Genomic DNA, 12,052 nt, shown 5'->3' with positions numbered 1-12,052 from the left:
AGCCATAGTTCACATGCATACCCCAACAGTGAGTGATATCAGATTATGAGGGATATCACAGCTAAGATCAATGCTATTTTCAATCTTCGTTCACCAATTTACACTTCCCCATACACACACTTAAGGAAGCTTAATTCTGGCTAATGTCTCCCTTTCCCTAATGCAGCGATGTCCAGGCCAAATGCATCACTCCAACTGAGGTACCAGCTAAGTTCAGCAAACTCAGCAAAGAATGGGAATCAAATTTGGGATCTTTCTGGTTTTGATTACAGATGACCAACGGCCATTGGAAGAGTCACCTTTTCTTTTTCGAAGTCATATATTTCTGCATCACTAAATGATAACAGATGCCTCATAACTAGGAGTGGAATAACAGAATCAGGTGATCGCACCATCCAGGGTTAGAATTATTCTAATCGACTTGCTTCTGCATATTCCAAAACGTTATAAATTCAGTAACAAGTAAATCTCACTTACCCTCAATCCACTTTCAGACTTAATATCCATCACTGTTAACACAGTTTCATACAAAATAGCATTGCCTACATTTTTACTGGTTTCAGTGTTGGTTGCAACCTAAAATGAAAATACCATATTACAAAATTATAACAATTTTAAATTCATGTCCATTTTACAAATTAGGAGAAAGGTACTACCAGTTTGTAGAATATAGGTGACTGTTACATTTATCCAAGCATGAACAGTTTAATTACATGTCCCATTACACACGCCGAGCAAAACTCTTTAGCAATCAGCTGCTGGTCATTTTGAATAAACTTAGTTATTAGTTCTGCACAGCAACCTCACTACAGATACAATTTGTGCAGTTTGTGTCTGAAATGTTAGCATGGAAAGGGACTATAATCAGAATATTAATGAATTCAAGGAACATTGTAAACAGTTACTAGGGCATATTTGCACAGACCTGCTCAGAGTTCGGACATCTTGTAAATTCCTGGAGTGGTTCACAATATCATTTGTTTTTTTAAAAAAAATCTCATTCGATAATGCTCCAATATAGTGCATTTTTCCTATTATTCTAAATGTTATTCCTAGTTATATTTGTTTTATTAATGTAACAAAGTCACAGAGCTGAATGCTGGTAAAAGAAACAAGCTTCAGTGCAAATAACCAACACATCCTCCCCATCAGTAAATTAACACTGATTTCCCCCAAAAAACAAACAAATTTACAGTAATATATGAAACAAGAGATGTCTGGGGACTAGTTATTACCCTACTTTCTTTCTTCACTCCGGAAGAGTTCGGTCTCCAGTATTGTCTAAGAACAGAATTTTACAACCCACGGGCAGGCGCGCGCACGAGCGGGCGTAAAATTGCACAAGATGACATCGGGTGAGCGTCCCAACATCATTGCACACTCGCGTGATATTTCGCTTGGTGGGTGCGTGCAAAACTCAGAAGCGTGCCCACCGACAATTAAGAGGGCAATTAAGCCTATTAATGGCACAATTGCCTCCGATTTCGTGGCCCATCCAACCTTATGGTTGGCAGATGGGCGAATCGGCCAGGCAGCCTTTACATTTTTCATCGCCGTTATGAAATAATATAAAAATAAATATCTGTGGGCAGCATTTTTATGAGGTATGCTTTCAGGTGCTTGACTGTGATGCATGGACATTTCTTTGCAGCTTTTTAAACCTTTATTTCATCATTTTCAGGTCTGCAGCCCCCTAAGGCAGCTGTCTGCCTTCAGAGAGCTCTTGCGGATGCGGGTAAGCGCTGTGAGATGATGTCATCGTCTGGCTTCTTCCTGCCCCCACCACAGCAGTGCTGAGCTTTTCAGCACGTGTTTCGCACTGGCAGGCCAATCGCGGTCAGGGGCCAATCACAGTCGGGGGCCTGTTTCCTGGACGCTCCTGGGCCCACCGATCACACGCGCCTACCAAGGGTAAAATTCAGGACTAAAATTCCATCCTTCATCTCTTTGCCACCACGGGGAGTGCTGAAAGGCTATCTGGTCATGAAGCATCACAGCCAAGCCTTACTCTGTCGTCACTTAATGTTCACAAATACATTTTTGTGCAGGTGCAAGCTCTCTGTAGTGGGAACTAATTACTGATTTTTCCCTTCCCTAGCCAAAGGGTGGGGAGGATAATTGTTACATTTTAAGTGTTACCAAGGGTTAGATCAGATAACTTGGCACAGACTAGGGATAAAATCTGGGACATTTTGGCCCATGATTTATTGGTCTTGATTACATTGCAATCTGCATAGCAAATTGATCCGAAAAACCTGCAGAAATTTGAATATTTAAGATCGGAAGACAAATAGTGAAGAACGGACATTACAGGGCTCCAGTAACCCAAGTGAATTCAAGAATCTGACATGACCCTGCAGTTGCAACATCGACTCCCACAATTATACCACAGTCTTTTAATCCGCCACCTAGAATTTTACATTCAAAATGTTATTCAATAATCTATGATAATTAGACATAAACATGTTGAAACAACAGGAATTACTGTTGCAATGTCATTAAAGAATGTGATCAAATATAACTGGTGTTAGAATTCAATAAGGCAATTCTACTGCAGCTCGGAGGAGATTTGAAGTGCAGGGTGCAATATGTTGCAGCAACAAACTCAGGATGCCTCTAGTTGTATGCCAATGGGTAGAACCCATTAAGAATGCTCCCAATGTCCCTGCCTTGTTCTTTCACCAAGTTACCACTAATAGTCAAGGATTAAAAATATGAAGTCTTTTAATGAAAGGTTACATCTGAAGCATTAACCTAACTTTCCCTTTCAATGTTCATTGACCTATGTATTTCCAGCATGTTTTCTTTCTCTTACTAATCAGTATTTCTTAACATGAAAGGAAATTAACTTTTCTTCAACGTCACCACTAATGTGGAGGGCCATGTCTGCTTTCAACCTTGTGTATTTTTGATGCATTTTGCTGACTGCCTGAGACGACTCTTTTTAAGAAGTCATTAATCTTCGCAGTTCTAAAAAATCTATATTACAGACTGATAAAGCCATGATTGCAGCCTGTGACTGAAGTTAGCATACTACACCCTATCTTTGACCGATCCAGAGGCATAGGGAGGGGGTAGGCTGGAGTTCAGGGCATAAACCATTAGGACAGTTTTCATTGGGATGAAACAGCTACATGCAAGGCATTGTTCTCTATTTTTGGCAGAGCTGCAGTATTTCCAGGATTTTGTTATTTCAGATTTCTTATTTCTCTTTTAATTTTCTCTTTTTCCAGTTGTTTGTTTCATCTTCATTTTATGTGCATCATCCCCATAGCTTACATTTTTGTAAGTTATTTTCATAACTTTTTTCTTTTTCCCTGTTTATTGTCACAAACAACAGTTTTGACAGTCTGTGACTTGACTTCTACCCTGTTGTTCTTTGGCCTACCATTCAGTTCTGTTCAGTTCTATGAAGTGGTTCAGTCATCTTTGAATTCTGATGAAGACTCAACAGTAGAAGCTATAACCCAGCTTCTTTTTTCATTTGATGAGGGATTGGTGTATTTCATACATCATGGTTTTATTTTATTGACTCTTGGCTGAGGCCTTTGGCAGATGCCTGGGGGCGGCGTGTTGGGATCCCATGAGGCTTCCTATATCTATACCCATCCCCTGCAACCCACCAGAGCTGCAGGCCATCACGTGGAGGGGTTTCCCCTCCAGAGTGGAGACCTGACAGCTGTAGCCACACTATTTCAACAAAATTAAAATGTCTTCAGATGGTACTTCAAGATGGAGGTACCCTCTGATTGGGCCTGCAGCTCAGGAATTGCCCGGTGGCCTTAACTGGAAGCAGGCATGGAGCCAGCCAATTAGCAGGCCACTCCTCCAGTAAGATTGCGCAGATTGGCAAGCTGCCAGCAAGTACGGATTTGGGCCCTGGAAATGACCCGGCCATCGACTTATTTTTATAAAGAGGGTAAGATTCCACCATTGTTTCTGTAGCCTATAGTATGGTTTCCACAGGGTCAGGCAGTTCAATTCACACCCTTTGATTGCAGTGGAGGAACTCCAGGATGTGTAGGGATACTACCGGACTTGATATCACTGGAATTCTGATTTACACCAGTGAAAGCAATATCAGAATTAAAATCTAGTTTTCCGACCAGAATTCTGCTCACGGGTCACCATGAAGAGAATAGAATTGATATTTTAAAAATACAAATAATACAATAATTTCAGCTAAAAGCATGATTGCCTAATATTAGAAGGAAGCAGCTTGAACAAAAAATATTACTCCTGAAAATTTCCTTCCGCTCAATGATATGAGTCATTAATTTAAAATTAACATAGCGAGCAGAAAAGGAAAGAAAAGAATATGGCTACACAGTTGTTAGAACATGGAATGCTTTATCATACAGAGCAGTTGAGGCAGAAACCAGTGCACCTTTCAAGTGAAAAAATTGAGGCAGAGGGACATATAGGGCTATTTGAGAGAGCAGGGCAGTGTGATTGTGTCTAGAAACATGCAAGCTTACAGCACAGAAGGAGCTCCTTTAGCTTTGTCTGTACCAACTCTTCAATGGAAATCCAAAACTAATCCCTCTACCCTGTACACTCCCCTTACCTCTGCCTTCAAATGTTTATTTACCCTTCCTTTAAAGGGCACAATGGTTACCTGGCATTGTGCTTCTCTAGCAAAACAAGCCAGCATACACACCATGGGCCCAATGACCTAAGATCTGTAAACAGCATAATGCTTCTTTGTGATCCCGACAACTTAAAAATTATTCAGCAGGGAAGCTTTTCAAAGCAACTCAATCCCATTTTGATCAACGCGTGCTTCAGTGGCCAGGAAAGCATGCCATCTTTCTCTTGCAGAAACTTAAAATGCTGCATAAAAATAAGGTTGAAATCTCTGCTCATTGCTGCCTGGGAATAATTTTCCTCAATTTAAAACAAAATTGCCAGTTTGGAAGTGGAAGCAAATTGGATAAAAATAAGCTTTTGCCTCTGGCCAGAGTTCAAATCGAGTCATATTACTGGAAATTACATTCATTAAGGGTAGCACTCAATCCAGGTCCAAGTAGATGTGCAAACACATTGCAAATCTGTTGATAATTCATTTAATTCTTTCCCTTATGAAGGGGCACTGAGTCTATCCACAGCAGCTGTTCCTGAGGTTCTGAAGTACTCAATGAGGGAAATCATAGGCAGAATCAGGAACACAATATATTGGGGGTGGGGCTGTGTATCTATGCGTGTATGGGCACGTATAGTGATGGATTCATGAATTTCACGTGGCTCCGAATGCACTCAAGTCTTGGAGGGGTATTAGCAATATCAATGTTGTTTTCTTTTATAAATCAATGAGGTTTTGAAGAATAGAAAGTAAAAGACATTTAAAATATTCTGACTAGATGAGAAAGAATTTGAAATTATGAAAATCAATGAGTCAATCTTTGTAAAATTAAGAGAGTGTACAGTTTGGGTCAAGACTGAATTATGACGTATGAAGTAAATGTAGCTGATAGAGGTCTCCAGGTTGATACTGCCACATAATATACTGAATGCTGACACACTCAAAGGAAATGGCGTGCTTCCATATTACACTGGGAGTAGAGGAATATACAGGACTTGGTATCAGCATTTCAGGAATTAAAGTTCCCGGAGTCATTACAATCTGGGGTACAGGACACACTGATGGTTGCAGCACACCCATGATAAAACCCAATAAAGGTTACAACCCAAGATTGCAGGTCATTAAAACATCTACAAAAGTGAGACTGGATTTTATAGTAAATGATCTTTTCTCTTTTCAATCTTCTGCGCCTATAGCCAAGAGGCAAGTTCCCCTTGGCAGACACACTGTCATTGTGCTCTGGACCCATCCATTACATTGCTCACCTGAGCGAGAATATCATTCATTTGTTCGCTGGCTTCATCGTCACTTTTCCCCAACATTCTCAACAACCTTAAAATCTGGACCTGTGAAGTAGAAAAAAACATAATATACATCATCTTTTAGGAACTGCGAGAAGTTGAAACAGAACAGCACATAACTGTTCAGGCAGTACCTTTCAATCAGATGGGATTAAAGCAAGGGGGTCATCACAATACTGGGGATGTGGCGGGCAAACAAATTTACAAATTTAAATTATTCTGATTTACACCAGAGAAAGCAATATCATCAGAACTGAAATCTAGTTTTCTGACCAGAAGATGGGAAACGAAAATGTGCATCGTATTGAAAGTCTGCATATCTTATCCAATAAATGTCATATAGACAGCTATTGGCTGTGTTGTATAAAGAGATTGTACATTGGGAATTTGTGCATGCAAAATTAACCATAGAAGACACAAACCTTGTTCAATAATTCAACTCTAAGAAGAAAAAGTTTTCAGCAGAATTCATGGACAGCAGAAGTATGTCATGATGTTCCAAAATTCATTCCGGAAAGTTTCTGGCAATTGCTGTATTAAATTATTATAATAGTTTCAAAGTGTGGGACAGGATGAGGGGGCTGACCCCCACTCAACTCAGTCTGCTGACAGTCCTGATCCCCATCTTTCCATGTAAGAATGTGAGCCCCGTGGGTAAAACGAAACAGGGAGCAAGAAGTAGAGAGGGGGTTGCGGGAGAAGAACGGAAGGAGGCAGACAATGCAAAAAAACTGAGAGGTGGGGAAGCTAGAGGTAAAGAAGTGATCAGGCAAAAGAAAAATGGAAGATGAGGACAAAGTTAGGGAAAAGTTTTTTTAAAAAGTCAGAGAGGGAAACAGATTTGCAGGTATCAATATTCATGCTTAGTAAAATGCTGCGCCTATGAAAATCTTTCAATGGGTCTTAGCCAAAAAGTGAGAACCATGAGTTAGGAAAAGTTCATTTGTTAGCAACAGAGACCCTCTTTCCCATTTTGAGGGAGATTCCTTTTTTAAAAAGGTAACTCTCAAACTGAAAACCTTTTATAGAATACTCTCTTTCTGTCACATAACATTGCTGCCATCCGCAGAAGTCACTCCTAGAGGAGAGAGCGAGAGGAGGACTCTGGGACAGGCAGTCAGCAGCACCTAGACGAGTCGGGAGTTGAAGAGGAGCGCGAGAGGAGTCGGGAGTTGAAGAGGAGCGCGAGAGGAGTCGGGAGTTGAAGAGGAGCGCGAGAGGAGTCGGGAGTTGAAGAGGAGCGCGAGAGGAGTCGGGAGTTGAAGAGGAGCGCGAGAGGAGTCGGGAATTGAAGAGGAGCACGAGAGGAGTCGGGAGTTGAAGAGGAGCGCGAGAGGAGTCGGGAGTTGAAGAGGAGCGCGAGAGGAGTCGGGAGTTGAAGAGGAGCGCGAGAGGAGTCGGGAGTTGAAGAGCAGCGCGAGAGGAGTCGGGAGTTGAAGAGGAGCGCGAGAGGAGTCGGGAGTTGAAGAGGAGCGCGAGAGGAGTCGGGAGTTGAAGAGGAGCGCGAGAGGAGTCGGGAGTTGAAGAGCAGCGCGAGAGGAGTCGGGAGTTGAAGAGGAGCGCGAGAGGAGTTGGGAGTTGAAGAGAAGCTGGGAGAGCAGGGGGGACTGAGGGAGTTCGGTGAGGAGGGAATAAGTTGATCCTTTGAGTACCGTGACTATGGCCAGGTAAGCATTTACTACTTCTATTGCTTATAGTTTTTAAGGTCTTATTTTGTGGCTCATCATTTGTAGGGGCTATATTCTGTAACAACAACGAGCAGGGAAGAAGGGCCCGAGAGTAATTGATACTAAGTATCTTCCAAAATGTTTAATTTAATTTAAAAGGGGTAAGTCATGGCAGGAGAGCTCAAATCCATAGTGTGCTCCTCCTGCTCTATGTGGGAAGCCGGGCACATTTCCAGTGCCCAGGGCCAGCATGTGAGAGAGAAGTGTCTCCAGCTACAGCTCCTGGAAGCCCGGGTTTTGGAGCTTGAGCGGTGGCTGGAGACACTGCGGAGCATCCGTGAGGCGGAGAGTATCGTGGATAGCACGTATAGAGAGGTGTTCACACCGCAGGCGAAGAGTCCACAGGCAGGAAGAGAATGGGTGGGCACCAGGCAAAGCAAGAGGACTAGCAGGCAGTGCAGGAATCTCCTGTGGCTATTCCCCTGCAAAACAGATATACCGCTTTGGATACTGTTGGGGGGAATGGCCTCTCAGGAGAAAGCAGCAACAGCCAAATTCGTTGCACCGCAGTTGGCTCTGCTGCACAGGAGAGGAGTAAAAAGTGTGGGAATGCAATAGTTATAGGGGATTCAATTGTAAGGGGAATAGATAGGCGTTTCTGTGGCCACAAATGAGAGTCCAGGATAGTATGTTGCCTCCCTGGTGCTCGGGTCAAGGATGTCTCAGAGCGGCTAGAGGACATTCTGAAGGGGGAGGGTGAACAGCCAGTGGTCATGGTACACATTGGTACAAACGACACAGGCAAAAAAAGGGATGAGGTCCTAAAAGCAGAATATAGGGAGTTAGGGAGTAAATTGAAAAGTAGGACCTCAAAGGTAGTGATCTCAAGATTACTACCAGTGCCACGTGCCAGTCAGAGTAGAAATAGCAAGATATATCGGATGAATACGTGGCTGAAGAGATGATGCGAAGAGGAGGGTTTCAGAGTCCTGGGGCATTGGAACCGGTTCTGGGGGTGGTGGGACCAGTACAAACTGGACAGGTTACACCTGGGCAGGACCGGGACTGATGTCCTAGGGGGAACATTTGCTAGAGTGGTTGGGGAGGGTTTAAACTAAAATGGCAGGGGGATGGGAACCTATGCAAGGAGTCAGAGGAAGGGGAATCAAAGACAAGAACAAAAGACAGAAAGCAGAATAAGAAAAGTGATAGTCAGAGAAATCAAGGGCAAGAATCAAAAAGGGCCTCAGTGAAAAATAGTGGGAATGGGACAAGTAATGTTACAAAGACAAGCCTTAAGGCTTTGTGCCTTAATGCGAAGAGCATTCGCAATAAAGTGGATGAATTAACCGCGCAAATAGATGTAAACAGGTATGATATAGTCGGGATTACGGAGACATAGCGGCAGGGTGACCAGGGATGGGAACTGAACATCCAGGGTTATTCAGTATTTAGGAAGGACAGACAAAAAGGAAAAGCGGTGAAATTGCATTGCTGATTAAAGAGGAAATTAACGCAATAGTGAGGAAAGATATTAGCTCCGATGAAGTGGAATCTGTATGGGTAGAGCTGAGAAACACTAAGGGGCAAAAAATGTTAGTGGTGGTTGTATATAGACCCTCAAACTGTAGTGGTGATGTTGGGAATGGCATTAAACAGGAAATTAGAGACGCATGTAATAAAGAAGCATCTGTAATTATGGGTGACTTTAATATGCATATTGATTGGGCAAATCAAATTAGTAACAATACCATAGAGGAGGAATTCCTGGAGTGTATACGGGATATTTTTTTGGACCAATGCATTGAGGAACCAACTGGAGAACAGGCCATCCTCGACTTGGTATTGTGTAATGAGAAAGGAATAATTGGCAATCTAGTTGTGCGAGGCCCCTTGGGAATGAGCGACCTTAATATGATAGAATTCTTCATCAAGATGGAGAGTGACGTAGTCGATTCTGAGACTTGGGTCCTGAATCTTAATAAAGGAAACCACGATGGTATGAGGCACGAGTTGGCTATGATCGATTGGGAAGCGTTACTTAAAGGGATGACTGTGGATAGGCAATGGCAAACATTCAAAGAGCGCATGGGTGAACTGCAACAATTGTTTATTCCTGTCTGGCACAAAGTTAAAACAGGAAAGGTGGCCAAACCATGGCTTACAAGGGAAATTAGAGATAGTATTAGATGCAAGGAAGAGGCATGCAAATTGGCCAGAAAAAACAACAGACCTGAGGATTGGGAGCAGTTTAGAATTCAACAAAGGAGGACCAAGGGATTGATTAAGAAGGCGAAAATAGAGTATGAGAGTAAGCTTGTAGGGAACATAAAAACTGACTGTAAAAGTTTCTATAGGTATGTGAAGAGATTGAGAAGAGAAAAAGATTGGTGAAGACAAATGTAGGTCCCTTACAGTCAGAAACAGGGGAATTTATAATGGGGAACAAAGAAATGGCTGACCAACTAAATACATACTTTGGTTCTGTCTACACAAAGGAGGACACTAATAACATACCAGATATGTTGGGGAACACAGGATTTAGTGACAGGGAGGAACTGAAAGAAATCAGTATTAGTAGGGAAATGGTGTTGGGGAAATTGATGGGATTGAATGCCGATAAATCCCCGGGGCCTGATAATCTACACCCCAGAGTACTTAAGGAAGTGGCCCTAGAAATAGTGGATGCATTGGTGGTCATCTTCTGAGATTCTAAAGACTCTGGAACAGTTCCTACAGATTGGTGGGTAGCTAATGTAACCCCACTATTTAAAAAGGGAGGCAGAGAGAAAACAGGGAATTATAGACCAGTCAGCCTGACGTCGGTAGTGGGGAAAATTCTAGAGTCCATTATAAAAGATTTAATAGCTGAGCACTTGGAAAACAGTGGCAGAATCAGATAGAGTCAGCATGGATTTATGAAAGGGAAATCATGCTTGACAAATCTACTGGAATTTTTTGAGGATGTAACTGTAGAGTTGATGAAGGGGAGCCAGTGGATGTGGTCTATTTGGGCTTTCAGAAGGCTTTCGACAAAGTCCCATATAAGAGATTGGCATGTAAAATTAAAGCGCATGGGATTGGGGGTAGCGTATTGAGATGGAGAGAAAACTGGTTGGCAGACAGGAAACAAAGAGTAGGAATACACGGGTCTTTTTCCAAATGGCAGGCAGTGGCTAGTGGGGTACCACAGGGATCGGTGCTGGGACCCCAGTTATTCACAATAGATATTAATGATTTAGATGAGGGAATTAAATGTAATATCTCTAAATTTGCAGATGACACAAAGCTGGGTGGGAGGGTGAGCTGAATGAAGAGATGCTTCAGTGTGATTTGGGCAAGCTGAGTGGGCAAATGCATGGCAGATGCAGTATAATGTGGATAAATGTGAGGTTATTCATTTTGGTAGTAAAAACAGGAAGGCAGATTATCTGAATGGCTATAAATTGAGAGAGGGGAATGTGAAATGAGACCTGGGTGTTCTTGTACACCAGTCACTGAAGGTAAGCATGCAGGTGCAGCAGGCGGTAAAGAAGGCAAATGGTATGTCGGCCTTCATAGCCAGAGAATTCGAGTACAGGAACAGGGATGTCTTGCTGCAATTGTACAGGGCCTTGGTGAGACCACACCTGGAATATTGTGTGCAGTTCTGGTCTCCTTATCTGAGGAAGGATGTACTTGCCATGGAGGGAGTGCAGTGAAGGTTTACCCGACTGATTCCTGGGATGGCGGGAATGACATACGAGGAGAGATTGAGTCGGTTAGGATTATATTCGCTGGAGTTCAGAAGAATGAGGGGGGATCTCATAGAAACCTATAAAATTCTAACAGGACTAGACAGGGTAGATGCAGGAAGGATGTTCCCGATGGTTGGGGAGTCCAGAACCAGGGATCACAGTCTGAAGATATGGGGTAGACCATTTAGGACTGAGATGAGGAGAAATTAGTTCACCCAGACAGTGGTGAGCCTGTGGAATTCGTTACCACAGAAAGTAGTCGAGACCAAAACATTGTATGTTTTCAAGAAGGAGTTGGTTATAGCTCTTGGGGCGAAAGGGATCAAAGGGTATGGGGAGAAAGTGGGAGCAGGCTATTGAGTTGGATGATCAGCCATGATCATAATGAATGGCAGAGCAGGCTCGAAGGGCCGAATGGCCTACTCCTGCTCCTAGTTTCTATGTTTCATCTACTGCCATAAACAAAGCCCATGCAAACTAGTTATACCTTAGACAAAGCTGATCACAGCCAGCCAGCAATAAATTTGCATGGTGCTACTGGTCAGATTTATGAGTGATGAGCAGTAGGTCTGGTGTCTTTGGGCTTTATGAATACAGTTAAGGAGATATCTCACAGAGGTCTGTTAAGAAAAATCAGGCTTTTGGTAGAAGAGGAAATACTGCGTCATGGATCAGAAATTGGCTGACAGGAAACAAAAGGTCAAGGAGTAATGGCTGCTGCTCAGATTGAAGAGTTGCAAGTGGTGTGTCCCTAGGAGTCAATTC

At 42.8% G+C, this 12,052-nt stretch overlaps 1 protein-coding gene across 2 annotated transcripts in view; it reads right to left on the bottom strand.

Annotated features, from left to right (window-relative positions):
• LOC144688633 (AP-1 complex subunit gamma-1-like) overlaps nt 1–12,052 on the bottom strand; it is a 113,158-nt gene that overhangs the window by 36,617 nt on the left and 64,489 nt on the right. For both annotated transcript variants that reach the window (XM_078555434.1, XM_078555433.1), the window contains exons 8-9: nt 5,848–5,928; nt 478–576 (exon numbers count right to left, since the gene is read on the bottom strand). In XM_078555434.1, the coding sequence (XP_078411560.1) occupies nt 478–576; nt 5,848–5,928 (180 nt within the window). The remainder of the gene's footprint in view (nt 1–477; nt 577–5,847; nt 5,929–12,052) is intronic.

This window comes from Cetorhinus maximus, chromosome 13 (genome assembly GCF_964194155.1).
Source record: "Cetorhinus maximus chromosome 13, sCetMax3.hap1.1, whole genome shotgun sequence".
Classification (NCBI taxonomy): domain Eukaryota; kingdom Metazoa; phylum Chordata; class Chondrichthyes; order Lamniformes; family Cetorhinidae; genus Cetorhinus; species Cetorhinus maximus.
This window is presented reverse-complemented; position numbering and strand designations above follow the sequence as displayed.